Source organism: Drosophila sulfurigaster, chromosome 2R (genome assembly GCF_023558435.1).
Source record: "Drosophila sulfurigaster albostrigata strain 15112-1811.04 chromosome 2R, ASM2355843v2, whole genome shotgun sequence".
Lineage (NCBI taxonomy): Eukaryota > Metazoa > Arthropoda > Insecta > Diptera > Drosophilidae > Drosophila > Drosophila sulfurigaster.
Window position 1 is genome coordinate 13,550,040 of NC_084882.1, and position 23,959 is coordinate 13,573,998.

The following is a 23,959-nucleotide window of genomic DNA, read 5'->3' on the forward strand; positions in this document are numbered from 1 at the left end:
TGGCAATTTCAAATGCTTTGATTTCTTTATAACTGAGAAGATGGAATTCTGTTTGTGTCTGGAATTTAACCCGGTTCGAGCGACTAAATACAAAGGCTACCGATAATGTTTATGGAAGCAACTTGAATTTATTTATAACATATTCAACTTACAGATCATTAAGCTGATGGAAAATAAAATGTCCAATAACGCCCAAAATGGTTGCATTTTCATATAAATATATTGTTTAAATCCGTTTCAGGTAAACGTGAGGAAGCGTGAGACGCAGCTGTTGGATCGGCTGAACGTGATCGCGACTTGGCGCAGAAGGCAATGCGATCCAACATGGTATTGATACATCCCAATAGGGAGTAGCCTAAAATCAAGCCAGCAATACCACCAAATGAAACTAAAATACAAAAAAAAAAATTGTTTCAATAAAAACTTGGTGATTGTCGAAACATATAAAACTTACCAATCAAATCGAGCAGAACTATTTGCAGCGTGGAGCGATAGGAGATAAGGGTCTCCTCTTGAAAGTAAACATCAACCTCTATAAGATCATCGTTCTTGGCGTTACCCATACGATCCGTATAAATGGATGCATGATACTTTATGTGATTGCAGTTGGGATAACACTTGCAGTCTGTAGTATTGAATACAAAATCTCTAGACTCTTCGATGGTGTTGCTCATGGAAAAGAACGATACTATGGGAAGTATTTGATTATGATTTCATAAAAACATTTGAGATTTACATCTACTTACTTTTGTACTTGATAAAACATGACAAATCCTTTACAGCGCAAGGGCGAAGTGAAGTTTCCTGGTTAGCATTATTGTCTTTGTCTTTGAGTGCCATGATCGTATTAATGTAACACTTACACTTATCAGTCATGAACTTGATATGACAGCTATTTACACACTCGGAACGCAATCGATGTTTCATTTCCATTTCCTCTATGAAGTAGCAATAACGCATTTCCATGGGTCGAGCCCTAACAGCGTCATCGGCTGTAAAGCGTTGAGGTTGCAGAGGAATCGCAATGCGGTCATCTTTGGTGTAGATGAGATTGGTACCCAGATACTGCGATGGCTCATGCACCATAACCTTTAGAAGAATTGAAACTATCAATCTACAATTAATAGATGCAATTAGGGACAGAACTAACTAAAACGCTCTCCAGGTGATGCACGCCCACGTTGCGATTCATCTTGACATTGAGGCCGCTATTGACACCCGAACCGGCCACTGACCAAGGATATGTAAGATCCGCATTTTTGCCATATATTGAATTGAATATGTAACAACTCACACCATAGCCAAAGGTTTTAAAGATGGTGCAGCAATCGATCTCCCGACGTCGCCACATGCACTTGTTGAACAAATCCTTGCACTGGTAGCCACGGAAAAGGGCGCTGCCAAATTCAGAAATGGATTGGTTGTAGTAATCCTCAAATTCCGTAAAATTCGTGGCGACTTCTTCTTCACTAAGCACGGGTTTTAATTGAATGCTCTGGATCAGGTTATAGAGACGGTTCATACGACTCAATTCTCGCTGCTTAGTATTTGTATTATTCAAGCTGCTCAATGTCAAATGTGTAGGGCAAATGGTGATGGCCGGAAAGGGAATTTCCGAAATGTGGACATCAGTGCGCTCAATTGTAGTTTGCACCCAGAATTTGAAGTAACGCTCCCAGGACAAAAAGCAAACATAGATGGTGAGCATGATGGCAAAGAGCTTCAGTAATAAGCGGCTATAACTAAATTAACAAATAGTCAAGGCAATTATTTTCGCTTTTGCTGCAGAAGATAGTACCTTACCGTTTCGTCCCGTCCCATGGCTGCTCCTCTGGCTTCTTATTATCATCATCATCATCAACGGGCAACTTACTCGAAGCAGTCATTCTGATGAACTGATTAGTAGGCGCGTCAACTAATCAATGGGTAGCGTCAGTTACGAGTGTGATATCAATTTCCTTATATCTGGATGAATGCTTATCAATTCACCCAAAAAACATAACTACTCAATTAGCCATAATGGATGCATTTCATTGAAGTTTATAAACTCCAATTACAAGTCCTCGGTGAATCCCATAAATCAGGCGGTTATTCGGTGAACTTAGTTCAGTCACATGATGGCCAAGGAAGAGAACAGCGAGAAATCGAAAAACGATGAAAAGAAGTGTTTCAAGGAGCTGGCAAGCAATTACTTTCGCTTGTACTGTGAACGATCCACTATACACTGTGTGCGCTACCTTTACGATCCGAGACTGCACAACATTGAAAAGTAATAACTAGTTCACTTTAACCAAATTCTTATAAAATGCTCTCTAATTTTCAGACTTATTTGGAGCATCTTGTTGGTCATCAGCATCACACTATGCTGCTCGTTTTATTTGCTGCTCTCGGAACGTTATGGCGCCCAGAAACTGCAGACAGTCATCGAAGATCCGCAATATCCCGTATTCCTAGTGCAGTTTCCTGCTGTTGCTGTTTGCACCGATAATCGCATCAATTGGAGTAAGCTGGAGGAGGCTAAAGCTGAATTTTTGCCGGCGAATGCAACTGAAGAGCTGACAGAAGGATTCACCAAGTTGGTGTCGTACATGGAAACGCTGCGCTTCGATAATTTTAGATACAGCAATTCTGAATTGGAAGATCAGAACTTTGAAGCGCTGGAATTCGTCAACATCAGCACATTGGCTTTCTTTATGTCTCTAACTTGCGAGGATATTCTGGTGCCGAACTCCTGCAAGTGGCGACATGGCAATTTCAATTGCTGTGATTACTTTGTCACTGAGAAGTCGGAGTACGGTCTGTGTCTGGTATTTAACTCGGAGCTGTCGCCGAGATCTAATCAAATCAAGGAACGCTACGGCAAAGAATTCTATCCCAGGCATAATGCTAAGGCGGGTCAAAGTTCAGGTCTCAACTTTAGTTTAAAGCTTCATGAACGATTCAAGCGGCCTAATACAAAGGCCACCGATAATGTTTATGTAAGTAGCTGTCAATAAGTTTTTTAAATACATTTTTAATAATAATATTAAACTTACAGATCATGATCAAGAAGGGAAATCAAATGTCGAATGTTGTGTACTCAATAACACCCAACACAGAGACCTATGTGACCATTCGTCCTCAGGCGACACGTACCGATGAGACGACTCGCAACATTGCTCCCGAGCGTCGCAATTGTCACTTCGACGATGAGCAAAAGGACTTTGGCACTAGCGATGCGCCAAGACGATTTAGTAAAAGTTTTCTGCTTTTGAACTGCCTCAACAATTGCCATGAATCGTACTTGGTCAGGTTGTGCAACTGCACGTTGCCCATCATTTTTCTTAGCAATCAGAAAGGTAAACTTTTCAACTCCGCATATCGCCAATTAAATCATACTTTTTGATCACTTTCCGTTTTGTTTTGTCCTTCAGTCAAGGACTGCACTGCGGTCAGTCTGCGATGTATCTCACGTCACAATGGCAAGTTTTGGCATAGTTGAACTTTATCTACTGCGAGGCAGCATCAATTAAAGTCAAGTTTATGTTTATACTCGTAGACATTTTCAGTTACGACAAGCATTTGGGAGAGGATGACTTCTTCAGTGCCAGCAAGCCAGGCATGACTTGCCCCTGTCTGGTCAGCTGCAATGTGTTGGAGTACTTCACGTCCACGACAACATTGCCCTTGACTGGTCGTAATATGTTTGTCAAGAATTGTTTGAGCAATTGTCATTGCTTGATTTAATTTGAGTATTTCTCTAGCTCGGCGAGCCATGACTTCTTCAAGGTGGATGTGCATTACCAGGTCGAGAATATGATTACATATCGAACCAGTCTCGAGTTTAGCAGCATTGATTTGATTGGTAAACATCTAGCATTAAATTTAATATTTCGTCAGCCATTTATCTAGATTTTTCTGTATTCTTTAGCGAACCTGGGCGGCATCTTTGGCCTTTGCCTGGGTGCCTCGATGGTCAGTGGCGTGGAGCTGGTTTACTATCTGACTGTAGGATTTGGTCTGCATCTTTATGACAACGCCTACTATGGCCTGCTGCGCGACAATCTCAAACAGAAGTGGGCGAAGTGGCTGTTTTATTTACGTAACGGCTTAAACCACGCCCACCACGACACGATGTCAGCGGAAGCAAAGTCCAAAAGCCAGCTGCGGCATCCGTTTAATAACAGAATCAACGCCTGGTGAATATTGCTGTGAATTTACGAAGCATCCACATCGACGACAGTTAAATACTCTTACTACTTAATAAAGCAATGAAATAGTGGATATTATCACAGAACTACAGTCGAGACAGCACGTTTAATTTAGCTAATATATTTTTAAAGTATTTCTTTCTTTCTTTTAAATTTGTATCTTATTATATATGATATAATTCTTTTTTGTCCAATTAAATAAATTTGTTGTTATACGTATTAATAATAAATTCTTCAGTTTTTTTGATTTTCATTAAATATTGCTATTTTGTCTCTATTATATTTCTCATATTTTATTTTGGAAGGCATTTGACCCGTTCTATTTTTAATGGCAATTGATAAATTTGATCCCACAATCCCAATAATATTGATTGGTGACAAAATAAGTATTGATTATTACCAAGGCACGAAATTCATAATTATTTATTATTTGATAAAGCAATATACGAAAAATGAAAAAGAATGCAAAGTTACAGTTACATTTTTAGTATTGTAAGTAATTAAGCAGATTAGTTGAAAGGGTTAATATTTTCTCTTAAATTATTCTGTATTTTTCTAGATTATAATTTTATGTATTTTCAAAAAAGATGGTGCATTTTTTTGTTATTAATAAAACATTTTTATTGGTGTTATTTTGCGGCGGAAATGCAAAGTGATGGGTGGTTCTTGGACTTCCTGCTTCTTGGGGTTTCTCTTGTTGTTGAATAAATATAAATAAAGGCCAATGGTGAAGTAATAGACTAGCTCAATGGCGCTGAGCAGCGAAGCACCAAGAAAGAGACCAATGATGCCTCCAAAGCTGGCTGTAATTTGCAATGAAATATTCAAATTGAACAACGAGTTGAAGCAGTTAATTATGAAGACATACCCAGCAATTCGACAAATGTGAAGCGCATATGAGTTTGATATTTGATAAACCAAGGTGACTGAAAGAAGATATCAATGCGCATGCTGTACGCATCCTGGTCGAGTTCGTTGTTGCTACGAGATGTGATTGCTATGTGAGAGTAGGCGTATATCAAGAGACAAGAATAATTACTTACCCCATGGCCGTGCTGCTGTGAATGGTATCGTAAATTAACTGCTCACAGCTGTTGAGGCAGTCACAGGTCATGGCATTCTCGTAGACATCATCCACGTAATCGGTTTCTAGAGCAAGCCGCTCCACACCGAATGTCACTTTGAATAATGGCAACGATTATGCGAGAATATGTAGGATATACGAGGTGAATTATCACTTACTTCTATGGTCATACAGACATTTGAAATCCGAGGCCTTGCAATCCGTAAAGTTGTCTGCAACATACGAAAAATAACTTGTGATTTGATACATCAAGGAGTTTGCTTTCCACTCACCTTCCTTGCTGAGGGGAAAGAGCACAGTTGGCGAACAGTTGCACCGACTAACCACATGTTCCTGATGGCATCTGCTGCGACAGTTGCCACGCCAATAGACAAAGCCGGGCAAGTTCTTGTAGAGCGGATCTTTGATCTCATCGGGAAAGATGCAGCGTCTATCCCTAGGCGTTAGACTGCGCGTCCTCACATCGGAGCTAGTATATCGTGGATTTAGACTGATTTTATTGTTACTATCCACTGGCAACAGTCTGGCTGAATCGCTCCATTGTTGCGGCTGCTTCACCATTATGTGGACGCCATGTCCATTAGTTCGAATGTAGGATTTGTTTCGACGCAGATATACTTCCAAGGCAGTGCCAGGTCCATTTTGTGACAGCCGACGTGGATAGTATTTGCTTTCTTTCTAAAGAAGGGATAAATTACTTATGTATAACCAATACTTATCGATCGATGGTAGAACTCACTGCCATCCTTATTGTCTTTGGGCTGATTTGTGAATTGAAGACCCAACAATAACCCAGTTCGGTGCGTTGCAGCTCGAAGATATCACAACAGTTGTAGGGCTTGCTCCTCCAGCTGCATTCCACAAATATATGGGTGCACCTCAAATTGGTATACTCCAACACCTTCGTCACATCAATGCCATCCAGTTGACTTAGATTTGCGGCTAGAGTTTCGTTAGCAAAGAACTTCGTTAGACTTCTCATATCATTAAAATGTATATCTGACACGCTTAAAATAAAATGTTGAAAGAGTTCCTTCTTGGCTTGAGTTGCATTTGCGCCCAAAAACAAATCCGTGGCTTCGTTTTCCAATGCTAACACATTAAGGCGACTGCGAAGGCAAAGGCCGACAGATGGAAAGGGTACAAAAAAAGATGGGTTGCATTGTGTTCTCAATGGTTGTTTGTACGCGCTCCGAGTTGTACAGTGCCGTCAAATCGACATACACAATTGAGGCACAAATAAAAGTGCCAATTAAAATAAGCAGCCAAAGAAATCTGAAAAAAAAAAACATTAGCGAGCTTTAATTTCTTGGGTTACCTAAAAGTATGCAAAAGTTTTTGGAGTAAGTTTTTCTTACCTTTCGAACACACGCAGCTTGGGGTCTGTCAGATAGCGAATGCCATGCACAGAGGATGTGGCACAGTACTCCTTGAGGTAGGGCAACATCAGACGAACAAATTTGCCCCGCTTGCAACAGTGATGCGGCTTGAAACGGCTTTGATCACGGCTGCTGGGTTGCAGCAGTCCAGGGCTCTGGATGTAACTGCCATAGAGAGGAGGACGAGCGCGTGGCCGTGGCAGTAGTTCCTGCGGATAAAACATTTGATGCGAGCACTGCGTGGGAATGCGTCGTTGTCAAGGATTCAAGCGCTTTTGAACATTCAAATTCAAACTGGAATTGCAGATTGACAGACTGGCAGACTGGCAGCAGGCAGACATTGAGGCAAGCGGGCAGTTAAAGCCCCCATGTACATTGAACTCAATCAAAAAAGCAATTATTCTTGGTGGACAGTGTAGGCTTGGCGTGCGCTCTCGGTAAAGCTTAAATCACGCACACAATTAACACTTGAATGCTGTCCAGGGCAAGGAGAAGGGACGCAAGGACTCACAAGTTGTTTACCGAACAATTCTAGTGAAGATGGGAGCTGGGAGTTTTGGTCCGACGCTGCTGTCGCTGTTCAGTGGCAGCATAATCTCCTGTTTGCTCGTTCATTAAGCGACTGTCCCCACAGAGTGCCATCAAATGGTTGGAGAGGTTTGTGTTGCTTTTCATTGAGTGCGCCAGAAAGAGCTGAACGACAATTTTTTTTTCTTTTTTTTTTTTTTTTTGTTGTGCGTCGTTTTCATTGATGGTTGGCCATCCGTCCGGCCGCTTCACTGAGCTTTGTGTAAACAACTAAGAATATTTTCGATTTATCATTGCGCGTTTTCATCGACTTCGATGTCTTCGATTGAGTTGTTGTTTAGTTGCCTTTGGCAGTGTGATTTATTTGCTCAATTCTCACTTCACTTCGCTTCTCTGGCTGCCCTCAAACAATTTTCAACTGCGGTAAAAGAATGCGACGCATTTTAGTTGAGCGCCTGCCAAGATTTTCGCTGTGATTCCACGGCATTAAAGTCAATTGCTTCGGCTCGCCAGATCAATAACACAGAGAGAGCCCCCAAAATAACAAACAGCCAAACAAGTGATGGACATCTATGTATGTGCACACATATGTGTATGCCTGAATGTCGGAATGTGTGACTGGTAAACCGACTAAGCCTTAGCTAATCTGAGCCTAATGAACGACCATGGACCAAAATGTTGGTAGCTGGTAGTTGGCAACTGGCGACTGGAGACTGTACAAACAAGCGCACATGTCAATCAACTTTCATGGCCAGAATCAAGAATCATCTGTAAATTCGAACTATTCGATTCTGTGTCGATTTTGGAAGTTTGTTTGCAGTCCGATGATATCACGATGTGAATGAAATTTTGTGTGTGTGTGTTGTCACTTCAAGTAAAAGTCATATGCACTAAAAAAGGATTATCGAATGACATAAATAGTATAAAATTCGAAATAATTTATGACAAGATAAGCATAAATTTAATTTCCTGCTCAATGAAGTCATCCACATATTCGCACACACACATTAACAGGATGAGAGAGATAGAGAGTGTAAAGAGAGAAGAGAGAGGAACTCTAGCACGTGCGATAATAACTTCCGGTTTCTGTGGCAGGATCAAAAACTTTCACTTTTACTTTCAACACACGCGTGTGCAACAATTTTCTCTCCGACTGACGGCTTGTCGTCATCGTTGCTGTCTTTGGTGTTGTTATTGTCCTCGCTCAACGTTTGCTGGGGTTCAAGTTCATTTGGCCTATTAAGCGCAGACAGCGTCAGAGTCATGTAAACTTTCTGGTTAGACATGCAAAGCCATAGCCAAAGTCCCGCCTTCAATCCTCTTGCCACTTTGTCGCCCCTTTTCTCACTCGCTTAGTCGTTTGTCGCTCGTCCGCTCAAAATTCAATCTTACTTTTATGAGCCAACAGAAACGTGACAACAAGGCGCTGACAGGGCACAAGACACAAGCTTCTGCATGTTGGCAACAAGAATGGGAAAACAGCAAAGCAGAGCAGAGACAGTAGAGGCAGTAGAGACACCAGAGTGCCAGAGAGTAGCGAAGTGTCAGAATGGCAAGTGCCGCATTTGAGCCATTTAAATATGCAAATTTGGCTCAAAACGGAACTTTAACTCCTTCGTGGTGCTCGTCAGTGTCAAACTTTTGCTCGCTAATTTGCATGTTTAGCACCGCGGCATTGTCTTCATTTAGGTTCTGTCGTTGACTCTGACACTGACGATGGCAGGGGGCGAGCATTGGGATTGGCATTGGCACCTAACTGGGCTATAATTGCGTTTATCTTTTGATGACTGAATCCCTGGGGTGCTGCCATAAATAGTCGCTCTGTTGCCAAAATCATAAACATGCCACGTAATGCGTGTTAATTATTTAATAATATTAAAGGATTACCATTCCCAGGCGAAGCCAACGCGCAACTTGGCCAAAAGCATTTAGCATTTAGCTTGATTGATGATGACGTCCCGCTAAATTGGTGCCAAGCAAAGATTTGCCCAATTTACTGATGAGCTGCTAAAGAGGCCAAGGCCAGATTGAGATTCAGAGAAACAGACAGAAACAAGTTTGCCACGTAGAACTTTGTTACTCTTTTGACTTTTGTTAGCAGCAAACGCCATTTCCCGAGTGCATTGATTTTAGCTCTGTGCGCTCTCCTCGTTTGTGTCCTGATCCTGGGCCAAGTACAAGTAATTTGAATAATTTTCTGAAGAAGTGCACAATTTGCATATGAAATCTGCAATTTTGCATGGGATTGAGAGATGCAGTTGCTGATGCTCATGCAGATACAGATGCAGATGAGGATGAGGATGTTGATGCAGTTGCAGATGGCACCATTTTTTTCCATACACATTTGCCATGTCTGTGGGGACATTTTGGGACAGACACGTTCTGGCGCAGGCGATGCTTTTAGCTTGTCTTTGCAAATGTAAATGTTTATACGCATTCGAGAAATAAACAAATATACACCAAAAATGAATGGGTCTTTGCGTGTGCGTTCGAGTGTGTGTGTGTGTGTATGTTTACAAACTTTTTGGCTTTGTCCTTGCTCTGTGTGTGGCTTTGAAAGAGCTGGCATGCGTGTGAACCTCAATTTGAATTATGAACTTGAGAAAATTAAGAAAACTTTTTATAATTGATGTCATGCATTTTAAATGCATCTCATTTATGCGAAGCATCAACGTCGAGTTTGCTACCGTTTGCTTTTCACTCTTCTCTCTCTTAATCTCTGGCAATTGAATACCATGCTTGAATTGATTTTAAGCTTTTTGATTGCTTGTCATTCAGAAATGCAACTAAATTTCGTTTTGTTTTGACAAATTTAAGTGTATCTTATGCGCTTGCTTAATTACTTCTCCAGCTTCACTCAACATCTTAATTTGTTTGCTGTTGCACACATAAACACTTTCGGCGTGTCGTAATCATAATAATAATTAAAATAATAATAATGCTGAAGGAAGAACGTGCAAAATGCAATAAACACTGAACGAAGCGCCAGCAGTCAAGTGCTAAGCTCAACACGTCAGTATTCTGCAAGACACTGTATTTGGGGGTCTCTCTCTCTCTCTCTCTGTGTGTATGTGCGAAAGGCATTTGCACAATTTAAGCACCTGAGTATTTAATTTGAAAGTTTGTTCAGCAACTTTTTAAATACCATTTTGCTAGCTTGTTCATAAACCTTCGCACGTCATATTTCTGGCAGCGCATTTATGCGGGATGGACAGGAACTGTCTGAGGGGATAACACTTTAAACTTTCTTGTCTTGGGAGGTTTTATCGGCCATATAACTATTACAAGCAATTAATTTCATTTGCGACTCTATTGTGCAGATAGCTGTTTAATTTATAATGCGCTTCATCATTTTTATTATAGAACTTCATAGATTTTTTAATATAACAGTGTACGATTGATACAATCATTCGCTAACCAAAGCACAAATCTACTTCCGTACAATTTGGTTTAGCCTTCCGCTATGTGCAGCTCGGTTTAGTCACAATAAAATATTCACAAGTTTTTCCGTTCACGTTGAGTATTGGTTTTGACCTTGCTTTTGCCATGGAATGCAACAGTTGTGCCCAGAGGCATTCATTCCTTTTGCCACATACAACAATGAAGTAATGATAGCAATACATACGAAGATAAATATACATATATTAGGAATATTAAGTCTACGTTTTAGATTGCCCGCATTTCATTTGTTTTAATAAATGATATTACTACATTTAACTGTTACTATTTGGGCTTCAGCATAGAAAATAAACAATTAGTCAATTAAACTACAAATTGCATTGACATTAAGTATACGACTAAGATACGCTGCATTTTAAATGTTATGTGTTAATGTTTAATTAAACGCTTATTAAGTTTACAAAAAATCTATTGATATACAAAATTTTTGTTACTTGTGGTTCCGAAGGGGAAATAAATGGATAATCAGTAACTACATATTTGATTGAAATTAAGTATACTCTTCATTTTAGTTGTTCTGTGATGAAGTTTAAAGATTTTAAAAAACGCTATTGCTATATTTAATTATTAATTTAATTGCGCTGAAGTATTTAAAATAATGATGAATTATTAACAAAGTATTAAATTTTACATTAAAAATACGATTAATATTCGGTGTGCTTTAGCTGTGGAAACAAATGTGTAAATAAATGCTTTGCGTGATTCATCATTTTAACTATTATTAGTTGAACTTCAGTTATTATTGACGGGGCCTCTTGAATGCCAAATGACTTAATTGTTTTGGACCTCTATATATTTAAAAGGCTATTACTCGTAATATACTTCGGCATTTGACTTTATACAATTGTGGGTTGCCTTTAATTCTGTGTTGAAACGGACCTGTTAAAAAACTGTGCTACACAGTGATTGCATCGCACGTATAACAGTTGGACGCGTGCGCGTTGCCAGGCAGAATTTTGGCGCCAATTCGTCAGCTGTGTGTGATTGCCGGAGCGCGATGAAAATGCCGAGTGTGGCGCACGGAAGTATGCTATTAAATACGAACAGGACTTGCTGCAACATAACACGTATGTAGGTAACTGTGCATTCGTGTGTGTGTGTGTGTGTTTGAGTGTACGGCGATGGTAGCTTCTTGCAGGCTGAGTGCCATCATCGTCCTCGTGCTTGGTGCGCGCCTCGATTTGAGGTTCTTTAATGCCAGCGAATGTTTGGGTTCGTCATTCAGTGCCAAGCACGAAGCCGAGCACTGTCGCTGTTATCGTGTGTCGTTGCTGTTGCTGTTTGCTGATGTCGTTGCCGCTGTTGTAGTCGGAGTCGCTATCCTCACTGCTGTCGGCACCGTCAGTCGTCGTCGTTGTCGTTGCCGTTGTCGTCGTAGCAGCTCCTGTCGCCGCCGCAGCTGCCAAGTGTTGTGTTATTTTTGAAAGCTATTCGCGTTAGTTACATCCTTCAGTTACGTTCTGAGCGCTTCAGTCTTTAGTTCGCGGTTGCCAAAATATTTTGTGAATGGATTCGCCATGAGACCGCATGAATGAATCAAAATTCAACAAAAGCCGCGTCAAAAGAATTTGTAATAATATTGAAATTAAACTTCTGTGAAACGTGATAAATAAATTTCAATTTCAAAAATACATACAATATTTTCAAAATCATTGAGATAACACCATAGCACAACATGTTAAAAAAAATATAAAATAATGTTTTCGATTCGATTAAATTCAGTTGAAAAGAGCAAAGTAAATTTGAAATATTTTTTTTATTGGGAAAGTTTTAACAAAACGTTAGGGAAAGTAGCTTAAATAAAAGGAATATTTCGGAATTGTTAACAGATTTAATTAATTACAATTGCAGAAAAGGAAATATTATATTGCAAAATAAAATGTCTATGTGCGATAAAAACTGTTAATATTCAAATAAAAGTCGGTAATTAAGGAAATGTGGCAGAGCCCAGGCGAAGGATACTTCATTTGATGTTCACTCGGTGTGAAGTGTGAACATACTCCGGTTGCCTCTTCGCAAAAGGGGTTGCTCCGTTAAGTGATTAATCATGCTCATATATTTTCCAAGTGAAATTCAATTTCGACCGCAAACGGAGTAGCAAGTGACACCACAGCATACGGCTGAAACGACAGGATACCCAGGCACAATATATATGAAAAATTACCGAAAAATAACAACAGCAACAAGAATACATGAAATACATGCAATAACAACTATACCAAAAACAACAACAGAAAAAGGAGAAAAGGTAGCAGGCAGTGAAACGAGAAATTGCATTCAACAAGGATAACGACGAAAAGGAAAGAGTTGCTCTCTATGGGAAGGAGAACCCAGAAAAAAAGGATTTGCAGTGGATGCCAACAAACGGTGAGTGTTAATTGTATGAAAAAGTTATATGGGCTTAATTAAGTATACGTATTCATATACGTTTATTCGTATTTTCACAATTGTGCAAAATCATTGATGCATTTCATGCCTGGTCGAATTTAAAAGTAATTCATTTGGAAAACATAATAAAAGTTGTTGACCAAAGAACAAAGTTTGACCATTTTGTCCTGTAATTTGTGTTAGTTGTATTGCTAAACAAATTAGTTGACCTTTTGCAATGGTCTGAATAAACAAACTCACAAGGCCGCAAGACGCACTGGGACCGAGAACCTTTTTTCCGGCTCCGCATCGGAGAATTTTCGCTAAGCCCAGAGCATTATTTTTTTTAGTTTGCCAATTTAAATGTAAAATGTCGTTGCAAAATGGGACTGTCGACAAGTTGACAAGCAATGCCAACGATGGCAACGATGGTGAAGTCGAGGGCAAGAAAAACATTTAGGTTAATCATACGCTGCGTTGTACGAAGACGACGACGACGACAGCGTTTGTGACTATTTAGCATAAATTAGTAAGTTTTCACTTTTGACGTTGGTTTTCGGGCGCTAGCAACGGCTAAGCGAATGTAAATAGCCCTCGGTCAAGTTGCCATTTGGCATTGAATGAAATAGAATTCATGGAAAACCTGTCTAATAAATGTGCCATAAAACAAGCAAACTTGATGAGGCAGCCCCCACTCTCGGTGTCCCTTGTTAGTTGAGAGTCTGCAGCATCTACCTGCGGCTGTCCTTGCCTTATTTCCTTATTATTTAAATCAATTTTAATTTAATCATTTTATCGTTCTAATAAATCATCCGCCATACACGAGACGCCAGGCGCCAGTTGAAAGTTACCAGTCGCCAGGCATCGTCGACGAGGCTGCCAAGCCTTGGATTTCCCTGCCCTGGCTGCTGGCTGGCGTGATTGTTATTAACAATATGCGAGCATGTAGCCAAGAACTGCAGACAAAACAAAATTTAAATAGAAAATTAAAGCGGCGACAACAATGACAACAGCGTTCAAGATGACGATGACGATGACGGCGGCGATGACGGTGCCGGAAACAAAAGAAAAAAAGTTTCTTCATTAAAATTTTTAATGACTTTCTCTCTATTTGCGCAAGGTAATGAAAGTCAACAGCGTAACTATGTTTATGCGCACTTTCTAAATACCTACTTCATATTTATTTAAGATCCAAATGCATAATGTTTACGACGTTTTTTTTCTCTCCACTCAAAATTCTTTTCATACGAGCCGCCGCCGCGTATTTGCACAATTTCATGTTTACAGTTTTACAGTTCCTGTGCTCATTTTTTATTAGAACTTTATTTACGTTCACTAAATAAAAGCGCAGTTTCCTTCACATAAAAATTTAATTTGCTTTAAAAATTGTTTGATGCAAAGCGTGCATACAAATTTCTTCGTCAACTATAATTCAATTCCAACTAAAGAATGTTGTCTTTATTAAAATCAATAAATGCTTATTGCTTTTAAAAGAAAAACGGAACATTTCAAATTTCTATAACTAATTGAAGTTTGCTTTTCGATTATTGACAACTTCATCTGCATTTTTTGTGCTTTGAAAAATGAAACAATTATCGAAAGTTATAAGCTGGCCATATTATATTTGTCATAAAAAAGACTTAAAAAAGCACGTGCATTATAAGTATTGGCGTTAAACTGTATATTTATTATATTGTTGCTACATTTAAATCTATAAATAAATGATAAATGTATTCAAATGTAATCAATTGGTTAACCAAAATTGTGAAAAAAATCCATTACAGTGAAATCGAAATACAGTGAACACTTGTTTAAAAGAGTGCATGTAAACATAAAATAAATGTATACATTCAGCAAATCTAAAACAATACAAAAAGTTTAAGTTTTTTACTTATAAAATATCTTGTGAAAGTCAAATATTAAGTATACGTATTCCTAGTGTTCACTGTATTCATTTGTGTTGATTCAATAAAAACAAATAAGCACACACGTCATATTTGAAAAAAATATCTATGTTTTTGTAATGCTGTTAATTCTTTGCACGCTTTTTTTGTTAAGCAAAAAGTTGTTGTTTGTTTGTTTTCAATATGATTATTGTTTCAATGTGTGCTTCCAATTGTACGAATCATTTTAATTGGCTTTGAGCCAGCGAACATTGTAAAGTGAATTCAATTACAAATATATTGCAACCAGATATCAGAGTGTGTTTGTGTATAAACTTCTATTTGCTTGTCCTTGTTTACATACGTTGTTAATTAAGGTGGGCTCTAATTAATTGGGCAACTTTAAACTTGGTCAATTAAGTTAACAAATTCCACTATATATATAGATAAGCACAAAAGTTCAACGCATGTGTGGAGAAAGAGCGAAAGAGGGCGGAGGAAAATGTGTGTGTTCGACTTGCAGCGAGTTTATGTGGAATCTTAGTTTCACTTGTGGTCTATTATTGATTCTCTGATGTTGTTTGAGGACGCGCACGAGGCAAAAGGTTGTTGGAATGCCGAGCTAATTAAATCAAATTACCATGTAATATTTTCTCACGCCACATGACCTAACGCAATATATACAATTTCTTATCTTGTCTGCTATTAAAGACCAACCAACACAGCACAAATCGGAACCTCAGCTAGAGCAATAGATTAACAATTAAATGCCACGCACAATTAACGAGTAATAATATACCAGGCTGGGGCTTTGTATTACAGCAAATGTGCAAATGTGTGTGTCTCTGGGTGTGCATACATGTGTAGGCGTGTGTTTTACGACTTGGCTTATGTCACGCCCACCTCCTGTTGTGCTGCGCCTTCCCCCCTTAATGTGCGTGCGTATATATACGTACTTATTACGTCCAATGACAACAGAAGCAGAGCTGAAAGCTCGGTAAACTATTTATTTGCATATAAATATTTCAATGCCTGGCAAAGGCAGAAGCCTCACACACACATAGACACTGACACAGACAGGACACTCATTCACACACACAGAAGCAGCAGCAGCAGCCACTTGGTATTGGTATAAGTTGCGGCTGGCAAAGAGGGGCAAATGGTTTGCTCTCTGTGTGTCGAGGGGTTGTGCATAGGTGAAACGGAAAGCTGCTGCACGGTTGTAATTGAAATAGTTTCCCAGCGAACAATGTGGTATACATGTGGTGTGTCCGTATGTGTATGTGTGTGTTTGTGTGTTCCTAGTATATGTGTTAGTCGGGTTATGTGTTTGCTCAACATGTTTTCAATAAAACAAAAGGATATCCATTTGTCACAGAAGAAAATTGTTTATGCACAGGTCTGCCGAGCTCAGTGCCCAAATATAATGAATCCTTTACACACACACTCACACCTGCCTATTCTCAACACACACTCACATTGTGCATAAACGGCCACAATTTATATTTGCCGCATTTCATTATTGCTTTTAATGGGGAATGCGATTTCAATTCATTTCAGTTGACATTTTTAACAGTTGACGCCGCAAAAGAACAATAAAAGCCAAACTGAAGACCTTCATGTGTATGTGTGTAGTTATGTGCATATGTATTTCCGCTTACTCTGCACGTACACAAACGCAAACATTTTTGTGTATTACTGCAAATGCGTGTGTACATTAGAATATGCCACATGTGGTCTTTGTTCTCCACTGAAAACTTGACTAACAAGCAATGCAATTCAAAGCATTTTTGAATTTCTGTTGTATAGTTTGAGGGCAAAGCGAACGCGGGATAAGTAGATTAGAATATAATTTCTGCTCGAATATAAAATACTTTCTACACTAATGGAAATGTATATCAAAATTTATTGTTGCCTAGAAAAATTAAAATAAATTCGAAATTGATCCTTCCCTTACCTTCAGGTTTGCCTTTTATTTATTTGCCTATACCGTTGAGCATACCCTGTGCCGTATTTTATGAGTGCAGGGTATGCAAATCGAGGCAGTATCAGAGAGCATGGCACATTTAAGTACCAACATGATGTACATAATGTTTTACGACTGTATCGCTCATAAAGCAACGAAAGTGCAATTACCGCAGCAACAACAAACTGTACGCTCATGTGCAACAATGTTTAGCAACAATATGTCCGTGTGTGTGTATGTGTGCTCGTTTGTGTGTGTAAATGTGCGGCACAAGTAGTTGCCCTTTAATGCCACTGCACAGCAGATGAGCTTGAAAAAATGTGATGCATAGTTTTTAAAAATGCCAAGCCAAAAATAACTTAATTATTGTGTCGTTAGCGAACGTGAATGTTTACAATTTTCTTTGATTTTGCTAAAATTCATTTTCAGCAGTTTATTAAACACAAACAACCATATTGAGATAAAATGGTAAACAATTTAGTCGCTTAGCGAAATAAAGCTGACAGCAAAAAGCATATTAAGTATACGAACTGTATTAAGTATACGTAATCAATGGGGGGAAAACAGAGCCACATTCAATTTTAGCACACAAGAAGACTCTATGCAGACATTTAAACTGACATGATCTAGAAAAGAGAAGCGGGAAAAAAGCGAGAGGGAGACGAGCCCGACAGCGAGACTTGGCTCGATGCTAGATGCGTGTGTGTCCATTAGGATTTGTGAAAGGTCACTGTCGACGTCGCAAGTGACGCGCCATTGCCGTCTCAATGGCGGCGCACTTGTAACACTAATGAAAATTCCAATGAACTGTCAGCCACAGGGGCAGGACGTCACAGTCCTTGGCGCTCTGCCATTAAATTGTGTCCGAGCGGTCATAATTTTGGAAAACGACAGTCTCGCCAATGCGACGCAGAGTCAAAACGAATGCCAAAAGCAGGCAGCCCCAAAGCAAAAATGCATCCAACTTGAAACTTGCCAAGAGAACTGCAAATACTCGAGCATATTACACGTATCGAACTGCTCCCCTCTCTTCCTCTACTATGTGGTTTGATTCTGGGCAAAATTATTGTTTTTGGCTGCGATTCTCTATGTGTGACAGGGGCATAGGCAAAGGGGGAACCTGGCTAGAGGTCGAGGTTAGCTCATGGCAGCACTTTGTGGATTGCTTTACCGTGTGAGCACACATTTGTGGGCCTAGGCACCAGTTCGTCTTGTTAATAACTTATGACAGGTTGCTAGGCAGGCGAAACAGACGAAACAACAACAAAAGCCCCTTGACACAGTCAGCTGCTGTTGCTTTTGCTGTGACTGTTGCAGCCATTGTTGCTGTTGTTGATGTCCTTTTTGGCTGTTTTTGTGGCCGCTTGGTACTGTCGTTTCGAAATGATTAATGTAACAGTTTTTCTGGGCATTTGGCCAAAAAGGATTGAAGCCGTGGAAATGTGATGCGATGGCAAATTGATAACAACAACATACAACACAAGCGCAGCCAAAAAGGGTTCGATGAAATCAGCTTAATCATTGTGCAACAACAGTAACAGTATTCAGTGTATTCCTATCTATGGCATATAATAAATACGACAAAAAACGAGTTAAGCATTTCGAATTGTGTGTGTGGGCTTTTTGGTTCGATTCCTTGGCTTCCCCGAATCTGCCACTTAATCCCAACACGTGCTGTCACTTAACAATTTGCTGGGCTTATCGTGTCGCCTGCTTTTGGGCGGGCCAATAAATAATTATAAAACTTTTGCATTTCCACGAATTTCACGACGCGTCTGTTCAATTGCGCTAATTGACTTTCAGTTGGCAGACGACGACCAAGAAAAACCAAAATCGAAAAAAAAAAATGGAAACGAAAATGAAAAATTTTCTTTGGGCTACGAAAAAAAAAGAAGAAAAGTTTCATCGACGCCCACGACGACAAACCATTTGAGATGACTACAAAAATTAACATGCAATAATCGAACTGCCTGCTGCGATAATCCAATCGGAGTCCGCACTTCCAGGAAAAAACCGTTCACAATTTGTACTTGAGCCATGTCCCTGGGAGGACATTCTTGGCTGAAGTGTGAGCAACGAATAATAAATTTGAATATTTATGGAAAATTGGCTGAGGCCGAGGGGATGCATACAGCATACAGAGAGTCGTAGCCAATCGCTTCACATTTACGGCAGCTGCAAAAAAGTTTGTGAATTGAAAAATTGAAAATAATGAATGACACGTACACACAACCACACCTATAGCTATCCCCACACACACTTACACATATATATACTTGTATATATGTGTATACACCTATTGCTGTTTAACGCAAATCGCTCAAAATTGCTGCGACAAATAAAATTTTGCAGTAAACTGCTTCGTCGGCAGCCGCCGTTCTCAACCTCCGTTTCAAATTGAGAACGCCCATCCAGCAAGTCAGCCGCTGCGGGCAAAACGACAGATTTCAATGACAATTCACTGGAGGGCGTAGAAGGCAGCAGCGCAGTCAGCAGCAGTAGCAGCAGCAACAGCAGCAAGAAAAACAACTGAAGCAGCCGCTTGCTTGTGGGTTACATTGCGTGCCTGCTGGTGCCGTGTTATAATGTTGCTGGTGTCTGTCTGTCTGTCGCGTCTGCTTGTCCGACATGCTCCTTTTGTGCGTGGGACTGTGTGTGTGTGTGGTTGTGTGCGTGTGGCCATGTGGCTTACACATTTAGGCGCTGTCGCCAGCGGGGCGCCCGCAGTTGGGCGTCGCACAGGTATTTAAATTCATTTCATTCAAGCTACAAGGATACATATTTCCCCATCACAGTCGCTGCGCCAGTGGCATTCTCATTCGCATTCGCATTTCACATTTCGCATTTGGCTGCCATTTGGCCATGGCTCATGGAAATTATGTTTTTACTGCGAATTAAAATCATATTTTCATGATCGCAAATAGGCTCAAGCAAGCGGTTTTATATTTCTTTTTTTTTTTTGGTTTTGGTTGTTGTGTTCCTTATTTATGTTGGCCCAGCACTTTTCTAATTTTCACCTTTTTCCTTTTTTCCCAACGTTTTCATTTTTTATTATATAGCTTGCATTTGTTATTGTACTGGTTCGTTTGAGATGGTTTTTGCAACTGGGAAGTTGCTTGTATACATTTCTTGAGTTTTTTATATTCACATTTTGACTTGCACACGCCGCAATAATTTCTGGCATTAATAAACCAAAATGCCCGAGTTGGCGGAAAAAAACACCCACAAAAATGGTGGTGTGTTCCATTATTATTTACTTATTATTTGCGTGGCAGGAAAAGCAGGTGACGGGAAGTGAAAAGTAGTGCTAAAAAGTGTAGCCTACTTTTGTGCGCGCCTCATTTCCACGTGTTTCAATCTCCATTCATGTGTGTGCGTATCTGTGTGTGTGTGTGTTTCCCTCCACTAATTAAACTGAAATGAGAATTTGCTATAGACCCCGTGACAGCCAACTAGTCAGGTTATCTACGAGGAATGCGTGCTATGCAATAGCTTCGAGGTTCGTTTGGGTAAATGCCAGAGTTGACTAGGTAGGTGGCTGCACTTTCGTGCTAGATTGCCTTTTAATGTTAATTTTGTGACTTAATTAGCCATAAAATTGTGCTCACCCACAAACAAAAAATAAAACTAGAAATAGTAAACATAAAGCAACCAAGCAGAACAACGACAACAGAAACTGCAGCTGCAACAGCAAGTGCGATAAATGAAACTTTAATCAAGTGTCGGCATTCTGGCAGTCAGGCCACGATGCAAGTGAAGCATGAAAATTAGTTGCATGCTAGCCCCATTTCAACATGCTAATGTGCACTTGATTAGAATGTCACTCGAAAGCTTCCAAGCCTCTCACTCTCATTCTTCAAAGAGAACAAAAGGAAAAAAAAAACAAAATGTCATAAATACGATAAACTTTGGATCCAAAGATTGTGAATAAATGGCCATTTGAGGCGCAGTCAGTTCCAAGCTCTGGGGAAAGACTTGCGTGCAGAATAAAATGATGAAGCATAGATTGCCAGTTACGTGGCACACTACGAAGAACACGCATACGCTACGTATGCGCAATTTCTACAACAAATTATGGTGAGGAAAATTGTTTTCGCTCCAGCAAAGTAAATCAAAATAGATACGGTCATATTACTAATAAAAATATATAAGTGGCCGTTATGCGGCATCATTAGAATCAGTCAATAAGCGACACCGCAATCTTTGTTTTCTCCATCTGCGTTTCCATTGTCATCGTCTTCGACTGGCCATTGAGAGCCACATTAATGGCAACACTGTGTCGCCTGGGGTACAATTTCTAGAGGTTTTCATCTTTGGCTTTTGTCTTTCGTATCTGGTTGCTGTCGCTGTCGCTGTCTGGGACCTGTGTCAATATTGGTCCGCTGATGAATTTGCCTTCTATTCCCAGCGACGTGACTTTGTGAGCTTGTCATTATATCAATATTATATTCGTTGCAAGTTGGATTGTTTCGCAATGGAGTTATTGCGTTCACACGTGCCGCAATGGCAACAGAAAAACTGACGGCAGAGCCGCCAATTTGTAATTTACCCATGCTCCTATATGGCGCCCAATTTTTCTTTATATTTCATCAAATAATTATACCCTGTAGTCATGTCAAAAGATGTATAACAATTGGTTGAATGTAACCCCAAATATTTAGTCACATTACGAACAACTGATAAAGTATGCTGAATGAGTTGATAAACATAGCAATATTATTTAATTACTGCTTGGTTTAATAGAAAATCTGTTGTTCCTAATGAGTAAATGCCAGTTGAGCATTTATTTTTTTCAACAATTTTCTTTACATTCTATCCACTCGTATATATTTTATTATAATATCATATGACTGACAGCCATCGTTGGGCATGTGACTTGAATTTATTTTGCAAGAATATTTTGATGAAAACTCAAAAATATATTTTCCATGGAAAAAAAGAGGAAATACATATGAAGGAGTTGGTAATCGGAGACGTTGACAGCAAGCAAATGTTAGGATTCGCTTTAATTTATGACCGTTGAGTTTTATTAATGCTACGCAAACTTGGTCAAGTCATGAATTGGCCATGAGGACAAGTTGGCACGCTACTAATAAAACATATGCGAACTCATCAAAAACTAAACTTTAAATATGTCCCTAGGGTTCTCAAATGAAACGCATGCGTGCGGGCGTGCGTGCCTCAAATGGGAAGCACATCTAACGAATATAGAAAGTGAATCAAGTTGACAGCAGTGCATGATTCACTCAAGTGGAAAGGGGGCCCGGAAGACACATAGTTATTTGCTGAGACAGAATCAGAAAATCAAGTAAACTAGTCAGCTAAACACAACAAAATGACGCAAAGTCTTTAAAATATTGGATAAAAAGGTTTGCTTTTTCGTTAAATACTTTAGCAAGTTGATTTAAAGTTAATCAGATAAAGTTATAAAAACTATATGTATTAATGTACTTAATAAATTTTCTGCACGTTGGTGATGAAATTTAAAGTATTGACAGTAATAAATTAATGAAATTTAATTAATTTCGATATTTTGAAATCAATTTTCTGCATTTTTAATATAGATTATTTTTAAATTTTTTCATTCAATTGACGTATGAATTTTCTGTTAAATAGCAAGTTACCAAAGATAGAACAATTGAATGGGACTCTCTGTTGTTCATTATAAATTTACACAGTCTGCATTGTGTAAGCTTGTTTTCATTTGTACACTCATTCTCACGCCAGGACATCCCAACTCCTCTCCGCCCTGGCAATCCTCCTGTCGTCTAGTGTCTGTCAAGTAGCCAATCAGCATCTGCGAAGGCAACAGCTCGCATTTTCACACTTGATATTTGCGACAGTATTTAATTATTAAATACGACACTCGCTGGGGGGAATGGCCATGACGTTTACGTTTGCCATTGTGAATGGGAATTATTTGTATGGGGACTTCGTGTCGTATGAGCAATATGCCACTTAACATTCGCTCGATTGGCCGAGTGACAGGCAACAGACGTTGATTGCAGCGTTTGGATACTCCCATTGATGCTACTCCTTGTTGTTGCCTTGTTGTTGTTGTTGATGTTGTTTTACTGTCCAATCATTATTCATTGCGTGACAAGCGCGCTAAATGTGTCGCCGTGTGTACTTGTTCATTCCCGTACTCGTACTCCTGTGTTTGTCTCGCTGAGGTTGTCAATAACTTTGAACACGACAAAGGCATAATAACAGATTTTGACACGCAAGCGAAAAACCAACAACGGACAATAGAAATATTGCGAAAACAGGCAAAATCATAATACACTAGGAGACACCTTAGTTGCGTAAAAGAAGTTGACAATATGTGAACATATTAAGAATTACATTTGTGTACCCTGTAGGCCATTCAAATTGTAGGGTATTTCACCACTTCAAAGATGGTAAATGTTGTCTCTGTATCAAGCTTATGGCGTAAGGTAAAATTAATGCCTATCATTAGCACGGTTTTCACTCTCCTCTTTCGTGTAGCCAAACGGTATTCGTGTCTTTCATCCTTATTCGTCCTTGATCGCACATTGCCTATGGTTCCAACGTGCCAAAGCTGGCCCTACTTCATTTGATTTTTGCTTGTATTGTTGATTGTGAATTGTTGATTTCTATTCTTTGTTTTTTTTTTCTTTCATTTTACCGCCGCCTGTTTGCTTAGCTAGATTCGTTGCGTGCCAGGATACGAAACGCTCAAAAGGTCCTGCACTTTGGTGTCTGGTGTAAATATTTGTGACATAATTAAGCAGTGCTCAGCATGATACCGCCAGGGACTGAAACCGGTAGCGCATTATCAAATGCGAATGCGAATGGGAAAAGGGACAACTTATAAAGCTGAAAATAAAACAAACATCGGATTGTGCGGATAGCTCGACGTACGCGTGATTAAATTCCATTTGTAGACACAGCTCCTCCGATTCGAAATATTTACCGAACCTTTTAGTGCCTTTTGCTGCGTGGTTGAGTGCTCGCCTTACATAAAGATTTGAGCCAAGATTTCAGCGCCATTGTCGATGGTCGACGGTTGACGACGCAGCGAACCCGGCAAAAGCCCGACGAACCTGAAAGAGACCCGAACAAGGCTCTTTCTCATTGCC

The 23,959-nt window shown here is 39.6% G+C and overlaps 4 protein-coding genes across 5 annotated transcripts in view; 2 read left to right on the forward strand and 2 right to left on the reverse strand.

Annotated features, from left to right (window-relative positions):
* Positions 1–209: 209 nt before the first annotated feature.
* Positions 210–1,708, reverse strand: LOC133835981 (sodium channel protein Nach-like). The gene is made up of 4 exons (XM_062266188.1): positions 1,151–1,708; positions 747–1,089; positions 455–688; positions 210–388 (listed from the first exon to the last, which is right to left on the reverse strand). The coding sequence occupies exons 1-4, from the start codon at positions 1,706–1,708 to the stop codon at positions 210–212; spliced, it is 1,314 nt and encodes a 437-aa protein (XP_062122172.1).
* Positions 1,624–4,302, forward strand: LOC133835979 (pickpocket protein 19). Of its 2 annotated transcripts, XM_062266185.1 has the most exons (8): positions 1,624–1,700; positions 1,789–2,269; positions 2,324–2,978; positions 3,038–3,338; positions 3,414–3,461; positions 3,539–3,683; positions 3,744–3,844; positions 3,911–4,301. In XM_062266185.1, the coding sequence occupies exons 2-8, from the start codon at positions 2,115–2,117 to the stop codon at positions 4,180–4,182; spliced, it is 1,677 nt and encodes a 558-aa protein (XP_062122169.1). In that variant the 5' UTR covers positions 1,624–1,700; positions 1,789–2,114; the 3' UTR covers positions 4,183–4,301. The 2 variants fall into 2 exon arrangements, with proteins under 2 accessions (XP_062122169.1, XP_062122170.1); XM_062266186.1 differs by lacking the exons at positions 1,624–1,700; positions 3,414–3,461 and having other exon boundaries at positions 1,800–2,269; positions 3,911–4,302.
* Positions 4,303–4,792: 490 nt separating this feature from the next.
* On the reverse strand, positions 4,793–8,038 carry LOC133839206 (pickpocket protein 19). Its single transcript, XM_062270605.1, is given in 8 exon segments — positions 4,793–4,993; positions 5,059–5,171; positions 5,234–5,369; positions 5,433–5,486; positions 5,547–5,952; positions 6,014–6,424; positions 6,426–6,592; positions 6,646–8,038. Coding segments are annotated over 8 exon segments (1,716 nt in total). The 5' UTR covers positions 6,878–8,038; the 3' UTR covers positions 4,793–4,796.
* A 3,840-nt stretch (positions 8,039–11,878) lies between these two features.
* The window catches only part of LOC133837012 (dopamine receptor 2), a 30,289-nt gene continuing 18,208 nt past the window's right edge, over positions 11,879–23,959 (forward strand). The window contains exon 1 of the mRNA XM_062267655.1: positions 11,879–13,007. The gene's annotated coding sequence lies outside the window, so the exon portion shown is untranslated. The remainder of the gene's footprint in view (positions 13,008–23,959) is intronic.